General features: G+C 36.5%; 1 protein-coding gene across 1 annotated transcript; it reads left to right on the forward strand.

Annotated features, from left to right (window-relative positions):
• The first annotated feature begins 198 nt into the window (after nucleotides 1-198).
• blk (BLK proto-oncogene, Src family tyrosine kinase) lies at nucleotides 199-14,594 on the forward strand. The gene is made up of 15 exons (XM_017710509.2): nucleotides 199-472; nucleotides 756-899; nucleotides 1,624-1,722; nucleotides 1,905-1,989; nucleotides 2,146-2,179; nucleotides 2,586-2,679; nucleotides 3,072-3,170; nucleotides 3,340-3,443; nucleotides 3,989-4,138; nucleotides 5,791-5,943; nucleotides 7,199-7,378; nucleotides 7,790-7,866; nucleotides 8,469-8,619; nucleotides 11,638-11,769; nucleotides 13,043-14,594. Exons 4-15 carry the CDS (start codon nucleotides 1,906-1,908, stop codon nucleotides 13,243-13,245), a joined length of 1,461 nt encoding a protein of 486 aa, XP_017565998.1. The 5' UTR covers nucleotides 199-472; nucleotides 756-899; nucleotides 1,624-1,722; nucleotide 1,905; the 3' UTR covers nucleotides 13,246-14,594.
• Nucleotides 14,595-16,382: the final 1,788 nt, after the last annotated feature.

Here is a 16,382-nt window from a genome sequence, read left to right on the forward strand (position 1 = left end):
AAAACACATGTTTAATTGCTGTTCTTTAAAGACTAAGGCTAAAAGGCTAAAATTAAGTGAATCTGGTCATTTAAGAGTGAAATATGTCATCGTATTTACTGTAACTGATCAAAACCCACAACGGTCAAAGCAGGAAATACATGAGCCCAGAGGCAATGTGGCTAGTAAACAACATCCTGTATTAGCGCAAGGTTTCAGAGCAGCTGAGGTGGTCTCACTTTTAACTGCTTACATTCATTATTGCATCTCTCACAAAATTCTATTCAGTGAGCTAGATGATCTACAGCTTGTGATCAGTTTTATATTTTCCAACTACAATTTATTAACATAAGAGTTTGATGATACATAAGGACATACAAGGATATCAGAGCACATCAAGTGCATTTACCATGCAAAGTAAAGCAATTATGCTTCGTAATGCTTGGAGAAGAGGATCCAGGAGAAGAATTCCCTGAAGAAATTCAAGAGATGTGTAAGAGATATATTTCAACCAAACCCCTGTGATTGCACTAGCAAGTTGCTTTGGGTAAAATATGTCCAAATCATTGTTTACAGTGTTAGAATTAAACATAACATTTAGTTGTTCGGTTAAGTTTAATTATATGTTCTTTATTTTCCTCTGACTTCTTCTGTGTGAAGATGCAGCAGAGTTTGTGAATTGAGCTGTGGCAAAGAGGAAAGGGAGGGGATAAGCAGACTAAATAAACACAACAACTGCTCTGTATTTATCTATTTCTACTAATGTGGTCTCCCAGGGCACGCACTGGGCCTCAGCTGCTTCTGAGAGTTTGTGTGTGAACAAGTGAGAAACAGATAGAGAAAGCGCGAGAGAGGGGAAAGTCTTGAGAAGTTCACCTGCTGGCACTAAAATACTGGATTACACCGAGGCCACAGAAGATGTAAGTAGGAGATTGAATATTGTCTATTTTTTACTAGAAATGATAATCTAATATAATGTCAGTGCTGTCCAAAAAAAAAACAACAACAAAGATCTCTAAAATGGTAGCTTTTGAATGTAAGTAAAAGTAAAGAGATTTTATTTCAAGTAATTTTGTTAGTCCATTCAACACTGAGTGAACAATATAAAAGGACGGCTACCACTTTTAAATAATGTAGAAAAATAAATGGAGATACATTTGTTTTTGTTGTTGTTTATCGGACAGTGACATTACACCACTATTTGATCACCTGAGTGCATTTTAGATGTGAATAGATGTTTTATAATGTTATGTCAAAGGTCAAACATGTCAAAACTGTTAGAAGCTTTGCATGCATGTGTGCTTTTTTCTTTTGGTTTTGCCTGTAACTCAATAGTACTTCAGGGCACACTATCACTAATGCCCATGTATTTTTACGTTAGATGGTTTTTATCACCCTTTTTGCATGTTCCAGGCTAGAAATTGCACATTGAAACCTGGGTCAAATGTGATTTTTGATTAGACTTTATCCACTTCATCTGTGGTCCTTCCTGTAAAGTCATAGGGTGTGAAAAAAAAGTCTTTACATGTCATTGGTTAAACTTGCATAACTTTCTGATCTATTCTGATCCACATTCTAGTCTTTGGTTTGGTTTATGTTCCACTGTGAGTTTTTATTCTGATTGATGCCTGTTCTCTTGTTTAGCTCTCATTATGCGAGTGGAGATGCTCATATGGAGTACAGAGTTAAGTTTTGCCAGCAGTGGAGACTGACATTTATGCATTAAAGATCGTGGACTGGCAGGTACAGTTAATCTTCAATATAATATACTGCATATATAATAGTAAGCCTAGGTCAGCATATAATAGTATCAGTGATGAATACATGCTATCTGATAATTATTTTAAATAACCATAGCTTTTGGAGGATTTTGAAAGTGATGTAATTTATAGAGGAAATGTTCATTTCTCTCTCGCTCCTTCAAGAATGGGCTGTACTTGCAGTGGTAATAAGAACGATAAAGAAAAAGGACATATAAATAACAATTCAGCGGCCACCAACAAATCTTACGTACGTACTCCTATTTGCAACTTCAAAATTTTAAATTCATTATATCACAGTGAGTTTTTGCTTGCAGTGCATATATTCTGTTCATTTATCACTCGCCTTGCCTGCTTAAAAAACAAATGAATTTTAAAAAGTTGCCCTTTCCCCATTTATTTTCAGCCAAGACAACAACGACAGTGTGGTGCGGACTACGGTAAAATCTTTGAGTTTTTCCGAGATGTAAACACTAGTGGTGATTTTTGTCAGTGTAAATGTGAAGGTTATTTTGGAGTGTGATCACGATGTTTGGCGCTACAAACCCTCACCATTCAAAGAACCCTTTTTAGTAATGCCAGCCAGCAGCTGAGTCACATGAACAGCATTATGGTCATTATATCACTGTTTGGTCCATTTTGGCCTGGAGGCCTGGAGCGTGTAGAGGCTTGTTGTAATTTGGAGGTGTCTGAAAGTATTGCTTATGTCAGTCACATTGTGTAATGATGTTATTTTGCACGTTAGTATATTAATATTTCGCTGTGCATTACATATAATTGGTGTTCGTTGTGAAAAGATGAAAAACCATGTGTTAATTTTTCGCTTTTGCTTGGTTTTATTTTTAGACGAAGATATTGTCATCGCTCAACATGACTTCAAACCAACCAATGATAGCGACCTTCCATTTAAGAAAGGAGAGAAACTCAAGATCATTCAGGAGTGAGTAGATATCTCAGATAGAAACCCTGTTGCATTGTTGGCCTAATATATATATATATATATATATATATATATATATATATATATATATATATATATATATAGTTATGACTCCTTAAACCTTGAAACCTTGTAATTACTAGTTGATACTTATGTTTAATAACTGAATAATAAGCCACGATCCCAGAGAAAAATAACATAATGTAAGAATGTATCTTGTAAGAGGGTTAAGGTTGGTATCAAGCCTTTGAAAAAGAAAAATTCTATTGTTGCTCTGAAAAAAATCCTTTTGTCTTTATGGTCTCTGGAAAGCGGATATGATAAATGGAAAATAAAGTAATGTACAGTACCACTCTGAACATGACTCACTGTAAATTCTTATTGCATGTAAGAAATGGGGACTGGTGGCTGGCTAAATCTCTCCTCACTGGAGATGAGGGATACATACCATGTACATATGTGGCCCGAGCTCACACCCTGGAGGTGGAGAAGTAAGCTGCTGCTTTCTCTTAAAATTATTCACATGACCTGACCAAGTAATCTTCTGATTGTCTAAGTTAAGCATGAGGAGCCGTCAGTTGACAACATTTTTTTTTTCAATATCATCTCATATAAGAAATGCAAGTTTTACAAGTTGTTCTCTTTTGTTCTGGTATCCAGATGGTTCTTCAAGGATTTGAGTCGCAGGGAGACGGAGCGTCTTCTCCTGGCTCCGGGGAACAAAATTGGTGCATTCCTTGTCAGAGAGAGTGAGACTACCCCGGGTGAGTACTGCTCTTTTGCTATCAACAGTCAATTGTGTGTAGTATGATGTCAATGTAGACAGTTATTTTAACAGCTAGTCCTCTGAAAGCTACAGTACCAGTTTCTGTTGCCGAATCACACTGACACATGGTTGTACAAAAGGCCTGTTTTTAATAGAAAACATTTAAGCTGATGTAGATCATTCTCAACTTATGCCTTCATTCACACCACCATGCCTCAATTTGGCCTTTGTCATTAACCTCTTATATCAGACTTACTATATATTAAGGCTTATTATTCAGTAACTACACAAACTTCAATGCAAACTTGTTGAGCTAGTCTGGGTGTAATTAAACATAGCCTTGGCCATTTAGGGGCTAAAGTGAAACTCTAAACCAATAGTTAGTGGGAAAAATCTGTTATGCAACACAAATATGCTTCTCAATTTTTCTCAATTTTTCTCAATTCTCAACATTTTCACTCAATTCCCTACAAAACTGATGCCACTGTAAATGTACAATGATCAGCACATGATGAAGCTTCCTAAAAGAGCTCTTGTACACAGGTGCTTTCTCCCTATCCATAAGAGACACTGCTGGAGAGCAAGGTGACGTGGTCAAGCACTATAAGATTCGTGCCCTGGACAAAGGCGGTTATTATATCTCTCCCTCCCTGACTTTCCCTTCCCTGCAGGAACTGGTGCAGTACTACTCAAGTGAGTAAAATGAACTCTGTCACTTAAAATATGTTTAATTGTTTTCAAAAATGCACTTTAAAATCAAAGGTTCTTAAATGGACAATTCTAGGAGCACTCTTATTTTTAAGAGTGTACAGTGGCAAACCACACTGTAAAAATGGTTTGGCAGTTAAACCTTAAAAACACTTCATGTGGTAACAAGCATTTTAACTAGTTTTACTTTACACACACACACAAATACTTTGATTAAAACAATCTATGCATTGCTCAAGCACTGATTCAAACAAACTATATATTTAGATTAAATAAGTTTCATTGAACTGATGAACCATTTTTGTAGTGCAAATGTCAGTCAACCCATTGAAAAACAGGAAAAAACACCTATATGATAAGGCTAATTCTAGCCCCCCTGGTAGTAGCATTTTAGCACTAGGCTAACAGTAATTTGCATGAATATTTTTTGGCACTACTAGATTAAACACAGGCATTTGAAGTTTGTAAAAGATGTTCCATGTTGAAGTTGAAGCTTTCATACTCATAGTCAGTGGTCGATCATAGTCACTCCAAAAGGTCTAGATTGATTTTTTTTTTCCAAAAAGTTGGTTTCTGTTCAGCTCCTGAAGGCCTATCTAATGGAGAGCTAGCTTGTTTGTATCTACCTAGATACCACAGAGAAAGTAAATCCTGATTGGATAATTTTCCATTGTCCATTTCAAGAATTTAACCATTTATTTTCAATCAAAACTAAACATTGAAATAAGACTGCAACGACACAACTTGCAGAGCTGAAATACAACAAGCCTATTGATGATATTAAATGAAAATTTGTTAAATATTACATATACATAGTTTTTCTTGAAGCATTAGGCCTTCTCTGAAGGCTTAGAAAGCCTTCAAGGTTCCCCACTGAATATTATGCTGTTCTGCTGCTTCATAATACTTTTTTTTAATTTTCCAAAACTTTTCTTACAAGCAGTTCTCTAAGCAAATATCTTGTGTTTTGATTCTGTACATCCTAATACAGTCTAGTTAAATTGCTTGTGATCATATCCTGAACTCTGAACAGTTAGTTGGAACAGTTAGATCTGCATTTAGCATTAGCTAAATTTCTGTTCTGTTAAACTTGATCAGCTGAGAGACAGTTTGGCTTCTCGTTTAATCTCCTGAGCATGGGGCCCTCACCTCACAGCTGCGGTGTACACTTCCTGTGGTGTCTCTGAGCGCTCTCTCTTAGTCTAAACCACCAGATAAACAGGCCAGCACTAGCCCCAGCTCATCATATCATGCCTATACCAAGAGGAAGATGAGTGTTTTTTATAGATCTGTCAACAAGTCACTATGTTCTCCCTGTATGGCCAGCTTCCTGTTTCTGCTCATCGTATCAGACATTTAACATTTAAGCCTCTAAAAGTTATATGTGGTGCATTCACTCTGCTTTGTATTATATGGAATCTTGCCTCAAATAAACCTTTCTGTTACATCAAAGAGACTCTGATCATCAAACAAATATTTATTTAATATTTATTTAAGAGTCATCCCGCCTACACAGAATTATGAGGACTAGATTTCTTAATCACCAGAAATACTCTGATCAGCAGGTGGAAGTTGAATCATAGCCTTTTGAAAAGTTTACACAGAATTATGTTCTCTTTACCTGTATGTGTTTGTAGGATCAGCTGATGGCCTGTGTCTGAGGCTGGGAAGCCCCTGTAAGACTATTGCTCCTCAACGGCCCTGGGCTCAGGATGAGTGGGAAATCCCAAGGGAAACGCTAAAGATGGTGAAGAGACTGGGTGCTGGGCAGTTTGGAGAAGTCTGGATGGGTAAAGCTCATAAGGCATTTCCAGAATGACATGCTATGTACCTTAAAGTTTGTAGATACCTTCTTCTTCCCCTTTTGCTGGAGCAGCAGCCTCTACTTTTTTAGAAGGGTTTACACTAGATGTAGGAACATTGCTGTGAGGGTTTGATTGCTTTCAACCACAAGAGCCATAGTGAGATCAGATACTCATGTTGGATGTTCTGGATGTTGGATGTTCACAAAGGCCAGCTCAGCCAAAAGGTGTTGGATGGTTCCCCTTCACTCTAAAGAACAGTTTCACTGCTCCATAGAGCAATGCCAGGGGTTTTTATACATTTCTAGCAGATGGCTTTTCTATGGAGTTGCATGTGTGTATGTTGAACACCTGTGTGAGCAATGGATGCACCTTCAATTATCTGAACTCACTAATTAGAGTGAGAGAGTGGATACTTTAACAAAACAAAACATATGCTCCAAAAATTTCAGGATTTCAAAACTCTTTCCCAGCTGACTAAATCTGCCTTTAAAGCAGATTAGAGGTTGTAGTATATAGCAGCTTACCAGAAAACATCGTTTCTTGTGACTAAATACTGTAACTGTACTGTAATGGGGGTGAGGCTTGGCATCACTCATGCTCTGACTTCTCATTATTTGTCACAGTTCATAATGCAGTGGTATTCTGAGGTTCAAGTGGCTCAAAATCGTAGCTAAAATATCTCTGTGCAAACTGATCTCCAATCCAACTGTAAAGACTGTGTCTGTTCAGCTTCACAGTATTAGATATCAGCAACTAAAATCAACGTCTGTCTCAAAATGTCATGCTAGAATAACTCAGCAGTCAATCCACTGAGATAAAAATGCAACTAATCAGCAGGGGAAATACTAAAAATAATTCCTAACAAACTTTCCTCAAGCACACATTAGAGCAGTTAATTTTAGAACACTTGCAAAAAAGACTTTCTGTATCTCATTTTTCTAGACAAGCAAAAATGTCATGGCTGTGACAATTTTTGATGATTTTTGATAGATCCAGACTAGAAGCTGTGGTGATTACCAATATCAAATGAATTGCATACGTAGAATTTGAGCATCATGTGAAAAACTTTCCTTCCAACACTGCCAGGGTGTAGGCCAACAGTTTATCAACTTATTACTTTGCTCTGTTTCTCTACTTGATTTTATCATCATATTAAATGTGCTTGACTGCAGTATGGAGATTTACAACCTCCTGCAGTATGTAGTCTCTTCTGTGTGCTCATATTTTCCTGTTTTCCAAGGGTACTATAAAAACAATCAAAAGGTGGCCATTAAGACTTTAAAAGAGGGCAGCATGGAGCCAGAGGCCTTCCTGCAGGAGGCTAACCTTATGAAGAAGCTTCAGCATGAGAGACTAGTGAGACTTCACGCTGTAGTCACCAAACAGCCCATCCTCATTGTCACAGAGTTCATGACAAATGGTGAGTATGATTTCAATCATCTCTTGACGTTCATGGAAAATGTACAGCTTGAATGCGATTTGCCTGTGATTTCCACTATATACACTAGGAGTGGGAATCTTTAGGTGCCTCACAATTTGATTCTGTTATGATTCAGAGGACTGCGATGCGATTATAAAACGATTATCAATACATATTGATGCATCTTTTTTTTCTATACAGGATTTCTTATTATTTGAAGTTCAATGAACTTTAAGGCAACCAGATGACTTACTTTGTTCAGTTAATACATCAAATTATTTTTCACAGATTAAGGACTTTAACTTAAGGATAACATGTAAGCAACACAGCTGGCCCTAGGAGGGGTACATTGAGCAATGCCCATTCAAAGCCCTGCTTGTCATTGATTCATTTTTACTGGTTTCCTTTCAGGGAGTTTATTAGACTTTCTGAAAACTGATGATGGCAAGAAACTAAAGCTGCCCAAGTTAATAGACATGTCAGCTCAGGTAAGTGCAGCCTTGCTGTTCATCCTTGAAGTATATATGAGCCACATTTTTATAGCAAAGTTTCCAGTCTGATGTGTTGTATATTATGGAAAGATATTTTGTCATAGTCTATCAGATGGAATATTTAGACATCCTCTATCAATGTGCTATTTTGAGAGAGTGTGTCTATCATAAAGTTGTGTGACAAAGGTAGCGGAAAAAAGTCAATGCTGTTCACAGCTTGCGGTCAGACTGTGAGCGTCAGCCTCTCACAACTTCTCCACAACTTGATTATTAACTTCCGGACAGGAAGTGATGTCACTTTTTCCATTTAACCCCCTCCCCTGAGACTACATGCACTCCCTAATGTTGCTTGAGCAGCAATGTCCTGTTTAAACACTAATATATTCACTGTGATGACTGAAAAAAGAAAATTATTAGTCAGATGGATAATTATGGCAGTTTTACATTTGATTGTAGAACCACTGTAGTGCAAATGTGCTATAAACCTCCGTTCTTTTCAGAAATATTGTATTTAAAAGTTAGAATGTTTTAATTAGATAAACTATGTGTGTATGTACATTTGTCTACAACTATGCTTTGTTTATTCCTCTCTGTGGCAGATTTCAGAGGGCATGGCCTACATAGAGAGGAAGAACTACATTCATAGAGACCTTCGTGCTGCCAATATACTGGTGTCAGAAACATTGCACTGTAAGATAGCTGACTTTGGCCTGGCCAGGATTATAGAGTCTGAGTACACTGCACAAGAAGGTATGGAGCTTTGTCATATGTCCTGCATAGCAGTGTTTTTTTTAAATATAAAAACATGGTTAGTTGTATGTTAATTCTATGTTACACTGCTATTAAAATGCTTATGTAGCGGAGACCTCTGAGGGTAGTAACACTGTAGTAACAATGTCTCAGCCTCTGCAACTCAGTGGTTGTTTGTGCTACATTTTTAAAACTTTGATATAAGATATACCCATATTTATTTATAATAAGTCAATTTTTCACTTACAAAATGAGAGAGCTGAAGTAAAGCCTAACCACTACAAAGGTAGGTTTAAGGTGAATTCTATCCATTTTTTTACAATTTCTGCATAATTCAATAGTTGAGATGTAAACAAAACCATTCAGACTGGTTAGATGTGAAATGGTTAATTGTGAAGAAACTTACAGACTCAGATTTCTTTACAGTGGTGGTGATAGGTGATAGGTGATAGGTGTCACGGTCTGTACAATGTAAATATAGACAGTTTATTTACTATCCAAAATGACTCAAAGGCAGCAAATGACGGATAAACATCATTCATGTTGTGCACATTTTTATTTTTAACCTATATTAAAGAGTAATGATTATTTTTTTCTATTTAGTGAATTAAACACAATCTTATTAAAATATAATGTAAGTTAAAATAAAATGTAGATGTTTCAAATAACAAAAAAATCATCTTTTATACATAAATTGTTAAAAATGAGGTTATTTTTATCTTTTATTATAATTTATTTACAGAACCACTTTATTATTTCATGGAAATTTAATACAAACGGTGATATAGGACAGTACTGCGTAATAGCATGAGTGTCGTATGTGTGGAGTTTATAAGATAAAATCGTATGACCAGTAAACATACATGTGTAAGTGGTAAATCTGAAAGAATTGTTTTCTTTTGGGGACTATTTTGCCTTAGAACACCTCTCAGCAACAAATGGCTTTTAAAAAATACATTTAAGGCCAAAACTTTATTTTATAGAACAATGTCTGAGGTGTCAGGCAACATATTTGTCACCATTCTCTGTAATATTTTTTTCTGAGCTAGTTTTTAGAGTTAATTAATTAAACACTTCAGACACAAAACAACCGTGAATGACTGTTTACTTCTTAGCCATGTAAACCACACAGATGTTCCCCTTTAACAGTAGATGGGGCACATTAAATGTTACAATCTATACCAAACTATTTTAAATGCATTACAATGCGTGTGACCAGGTTTGCTGAAACATAAAAATAAGCACATTTTAGGGTGTTTTCTTTGGTGTTTGTACCACGAATGTGCCACTTTCAGGATGTTTTGCAATCCATCTAGTCATGGGTCGAACAATGGGGTAAATGATATTGCTAGTTTTTCTTTTAGAATAGACACTTAAAACAACCGTATCGCTGTTTTCGGAACAAAACCTTGTATCTCCGTGTTTGTCAATTTTCAGTTTTTGACATAATTTCAAAATGCATGTTGGCCTTTATATTGTGTGTAAATTTCATGAAGGATGGGCCAACATAATGACCAAAAAATGACTTGGAAAAAATTTTGGTTCCGTTGACTTATATTGAACATAAAGTAGGTTTTTTTCCTGTTCCTGTAAAATTACCATTTTGGAGATACAAAGTTTTGTTCTGACAACAGCGATATATCAAATTAAACTAGAGAGAATACTGATTTACATTAGTGAGACCAGTTAACCTCTATTGCTATGAGCACTAACCAATATGATATGTTATGTAAACATCAGTGTTTCGCACCAGTCTTACTGTTTCTCCTGACAACTTGCAGAAGTGGTGGGCATGTCCTGTAGTCATGCTTATTTCTGATTGCTGTAACTCTGGTGTGACTAATATAAAAAAGCCACTAAAAGAACTTATATACTGTTTTATATGGTCATATATACTACATATATGGTGAATTGTTGACTGTTAGTTGTTATAGTTGGGAAAGTTAAAAAAAAAAGTGATGTTTGAAATATTGGGTAGCTTTTTACATAAACTACATGTAGCATGAAGCATTCACAGCATTTACATGAACAGTGCAGTAATGCCCCACTGCAATTACATAATTATTTTGGAACATTCATAAAATACATTAATTCAAGCTGCACTATGTAAGATGTGTTGGGGATTTCCACCTCTCTGGTGGAAATATGTGATTGTATGCAACACGAGGAAGAACGTTTTGTAATGTCAATTGTTCTGTGGACACCCACAAATAGATGAATCTGATGATTGCACAGGCATTGAAAGAGTATTCTAAAAGAGCTCAGTCGAAACTTGTTGAAGGGTGTGTCTTCCGAGGATGTAAGAGAATTATGTGTTGCTGTCATTGCATTTTCATCAGTGTAATGTTGATTTTGCATTTGAGACCTGCTAGTTCTGTTTTAAGTAACAAGTGTATAGTATAATGGTTTAAAAACACACCTAATTGTGTTCATATGATTGTGTATTCATTTTCAGGGAAAAACATGCTTCTAAGCACAAGATATTCAACAGATATTCATAATACACCCATCACTGGTTCCATAATACTGCTCAAAAATCATGTTTGATACAAACATATTAACTTTTGATCACATGTACTAGGTCCTCTTGAATGATCAATGTATTTTTAACAGTGATGACTTTACATGAAATTTAATAAAATTTTCAGGATGATCTTTACGACCAAGGTTTAATCAAACAATGCTTATCACATCATCACCACAGGTCACTCAGCACTGAGTGCTTTAAATTTGTTACTCTTTTCTGATTTTTTAATCTGTTACTGTACTGTTGAATTTGAATATGATGTAAATGCTTCATGGACATGTAGTTCCTTTAAAGCCTTATCACTTATCATCAATATTATCACTGTCATCACACCAAAATTGTGCTATGCAATTATGCAATTTTAGAACATACGCCTTCATATTTTTCAAGTGAAATGTAAACGCAGTGAAAAGTATCTTTTACATGCAAATACACAATCATTCCTTTATGTCATGTGCTTTTTTTTTTGTGGGGGGGTTTATTTTGATTAGGTGCAAAATTCCCAATTAAGTGGACAGCCCCTGAAGCCATCAATTTTGGCACCTTCAGCATCAAGTCAGATGTCTGGTCCTTTGGCGTTCTCCTGACAGAGATCGTGACATATGGAAGAGTACCATATCCAGGTAAAACTGAGTGTCTCACAATAAGAAAAAATGTAAAAAGTAAAAAAAAAAAAAATGAAATAAATAGATTTGATTTATTATTCATTTTCAATAACCCAAGCTCACAAAAATATGATACATAATGCAGACGTCTCACAAATAAATGGGCAGTAAATAAAGAGATTGAACTGGGAAGTTATAAAAGAAATCATAAAAAACAAAAAATGTGCTGGCACCATGTTTTAGTGGGTAAATTATATTAGCAAAATACTAAGCCTTTTTGTGATGAGCTTACTATTCTTGATGTTACTAGAAATTGCTGTTTCCTTTAACCTCTTTCTGCAGGCCCCCTAATGGCCGCTCTGCTAGCAGAATGGAAATGAGCTAATTCTGTAATTAATATAATTCTGCTAATTAATTGCAAACAATTAAACATATTTTCCCCATAACTTTGTTATGAGATTAATTAGGACACAGTTTTTTTGGCTGTGTGTGAAATGTTGTGACTGCTGTAATTCCCCACAAAGATGGCCATTCTGAGATAAAAGGGAGAGAACAACTGTAAATTTATGTAACTGTATTTGTAAATTTGTTAAATAAAATGTAGCCACAATAATAATAATAATAAAAAAAAGTTTAGAAATATTGACTTGTTTGCTCATCTACAGAGATGAAAATCCAGTTAGCTTCCAATTTTGTATTGTACAAATATATTCCATTAATATTTCTGAAGAAAAAACATTGCATAGTTCAGAAAAAATCAAAAATCACTGAAGATTTTTGCATTTAAAATAATACATTTTTCAACCTCATCTCTTTCTGTATGCTTGTTTTAGTGTATAGTGAATTAGCATGGACAAGCATTTCAATACTATCCCTTGTACTTGAACTGAAAACCCACAAATTGGAAATACATATATTGTAGAAGCCATTAGAACCAACTTTCATTTTCATCCTCATCTCATTGTCTTTGAGTCAAAAGGTTCTGTTTTCAAAGGTTCTTTAAGAACCCTAGGGTGATTCTTCTATGACATTGTTTCAAAGAAAGTGAAGTCTCACTTCACTAATGAAACACAAAGAGCTGTAGTCAATAGGCACAGCCTGACTTAAGCTATACCTACATTTTAGACCAGGAATTGAGTTCAAGTAATTTAAAAGTCCAAAACATGTTTTCAACACTTTAAACCAATTTCAACCAAGTTGGTAGAATGGTCCATATACCTACTACCCACAACCTGGAATACCTTGCGTAACCTTTCAACTTCTCACATAACCCACCTATGTTTTGCTACAGGCATGACGAATCCGGAGGTGATCCGTAACCTGGACAGGATGTACAGGATGCCGTGTCCAGATGACTGCCCTCAAGAGCTGTATGACATCATGCTGATATGCTGGAGAGAGAAACCAGAAGAAAGACCCACATTTGAATACCTGCAGGACACACTTAATGACTACTACATTGCTACCGAGGGCCAGTACGAAACGCATCCTTAGGCTTCACATACCACAAAAACAGACTACTGAATGGATGGACATGTACAAGGACATGAAGGGTAGTGGAAAGTAAAGTGAAATGAAATATGGACACAACACATGAAAGTTGTGAGGTGAAAGAGTAACTGGACCCATTCATGGATTGTATGACCACTCTTCAAAGAATTGCTGTTCATCCCTGAATTTCCATAGAAAATCACTGACCATGTCTTGGATGAATGTAGCTGTGGTGACTTGTGGTACATTTAAGCTACAACTAATTTAGCAATGTATAGCATATATCATTAAAGGGGAATTTGCAAATCTTTCCAAATTTCTACATAATTCAAATGTTGAGATGTAAAGTGATTCATTTTAAATGGTTTGATGGGAGTTTATTGGAGAGAAACTTACCAACTCAGATTTCTTTACAAAGGTGGTGTGATGAACTAGACGTCATATCTGCAATGCAACTACAGCCATTTCTTTACTATCCAAAGTGACCAGTCAACAAATAAGTGTCTTCTAAGTGTTTATATGTAATATTGATAATAGTAAAATAGTGATAAGTCAGTTTTCCCTGAGTGCTGTGCAATAGATATATTAGACATTTTTGCATTTTTATTTGTATTTTGTGAAATAACTTTCTGTGATAGGTTTTTAAGGCAGTACATGTTTTAGACGTCTGGTTCCTATCACCACCACTGTGAACAATTCTGACTCTAGAATGGAGTGTTTCACATCAAAATAGTCTGACCTGTTCACCTCTTGAAGACTTAATTATACAGACTAATTGAAAACATAAGTGTAAGTCCCTTTAAGAAAAAAGGTGCATCACCCTCTACCACATAATAGTATAAAAAATATCATTAAATCTCATGACATTTCACATACCGCCATGCGGTGGAGTGAGTGTTTAAACCTTTTTTCCTAATAGGCCTTGATATTTGGTTGTGTTTTGCATAAAGTTGGTTGAAGCACCTTCTTTTTCTTTTAGCGCATGAAATACAGCCTTGAGTGACCAAATTATTTATGGCGTCTACCAATTGGCCGATATTTCATATGACCTGCATAACTGCACAACTCTTGACACCCTTCAGAAAAGGGTTTACTCCCTTTCATTAATAACCTGATAGCATGACCAATCAAAGCACTGACTGTTTCATCTTGAAGCACTGAACATAAAAGGAGAAAGGAGGAGACCCCCACTTACCAATGATGCTACAACAAGGATAAAAAAGAGGGACCTGGCTTAAAATTAAGATCTTTTTTTTTTCACCTTCACTATAACTGAAACCTGAGAATTTGTATATTTTATTTCCCAAAAAAATTTGGTGTGTGTTTTGTTGATTAAAATATTTTTTTCATGACATTATTTAATGTAAAATTAAATTAAAAGTGCTCATATATGTATATATATATATATATATATATATATATATATGTGTGTGTGTGTGTGTGTGTGTGTGTGTGTGTGTGTGTATATATGTATATATATATATATATATATATATATATATATATATATATATATATATATATATATATATATATATATATATATATTGCTGCTGTTGGAAGAAAACCTTGTATCTCCAAAATAGTAACTTTACAGGAGAAGGAAAAAAATACTTTACTTTCACTGTAAGTCAATGGAACCAGAATTTTTCCCATGTCATTTTGGGTAATTTCTTTTAGGCCATTTATCATAAAATTTACAAACAATGTAAAGAGTAACAGATATTTTCAAATTATGTCAAAAACTGAAAAATGCCAAAAATGGAGATACAAGGTTTTCTTCCGACAGCAACTATATATATATATATATATATATATATATATATATATATATATATATATATATATACTGCTCAAAAAATAGGGAAGACTTAAACAACACAATATAACTCCAAGTAAATCAAACTTCTGTGAAATCAAACTGTCCACTTAGGAAGCAACACTGATTAACAATCAATTTCACAGCTGTTGTGCAAATGGAATAGACAACAGGTGGAAATTATTGGCAATTAGCAAGACACACTCAATAAAGGAGTGGTTCTGCAGGTGGGGACCACAGACCACTTCTCAGTACCTCTGCTTTCTGGCTGATGTTTTGGTCACTTTTGAATGTTGGTGGTGCTTTCACACTCATGGTAGCATGAGACGGACTCTACAACCCACACAAGTGGCTCAGGTAGTGCAGCTCATCCAGGATGGTACATCAATGCGAGCTGTGGCAAGAAGGTTTGCTGTGTCTGTCAGCGTAGTGTCCAGAGGCTGGAGGCACTACCAGGAGACAGGCCAGTACACCAGGAGACGTGGAGGAGGCCGTAGGAGGTCAACAACCCAGCAGCAGGACCGCTACCTCCGCCTTTATGCAAGGAGGAACAGGAGGAGCACTGCCAGAGCCCTGCAAAATGACCTCCAGCAGGCCACAAATGTGCATTTGTCTGCACAAACGGTTAGAAACCGACTCCATGAGGATGGTATGAGGGCCCGACGTCCACAGATGGGGGCTGTGCTCACAGCCCAACACCGTGCAGGACGCTTGCCATTTGCCAGAGAACACCAGGATTGGCAAATTTGCCACTGGCGCCCTGTGCTCTTCACAGATGAAAGCAGGTTCACACTGAGCACATGTGACAGACGTGACAGAGTCTGGAGATGCCATGGAAAGCGATCTGCTGCCTGCAACATCCATCAGCATGACCGGTTTGGCAGTGGGTCAGTAATGGTGTGGGGTGGCATTTCTTTGGAGGGCCACACAGCTCTCCATGTGCTCGGCAGAGGTAGTCTGACTGCCATTAGGTACCGAAATGAGATCCTCAGACCCCCTGTGAGACCATATGCTGGTGCGGTTGGCTCTGGGTTCCTCCTAATGCAGGACAATGCTAGACCTCATATGGCTGGAGTGTGTCAGCAGTTCCTGCAAGATGAAGGCACTGAAGCTATGGACTGGCCCGCCCGTTCCCCAGACCTGAATCTGATTCTGATGCTTTAGTCCAGGTCTGGGAGGAGATCCCTCAGGAGACCATCCGCCACCTCATCAGGAGCATGCCCAGGTGTTGTAGGGAGGTCATGCAGGCACGTGGAGGCCACACACAATACTGAGCCTCATTTTGACTTGTTTTATGGACATTACATCAAAGTTGGATCAG

Source organism: Pygocentrus nattereri, chromosome 4 (assembly GCF_015220715.1).
Source record: "Pygocentrus nattereri isolate fPygNat1 chromosome 4, fPygNat1.pri, whole genome shotgun sequence".
NCBI classification, from domain to species: Eukaryota; Metazoa; Chordata; class Actinopteri; order Characiformes; family Serrasalmidae; genus Pygocentrus; species Pygocentrus nattereri.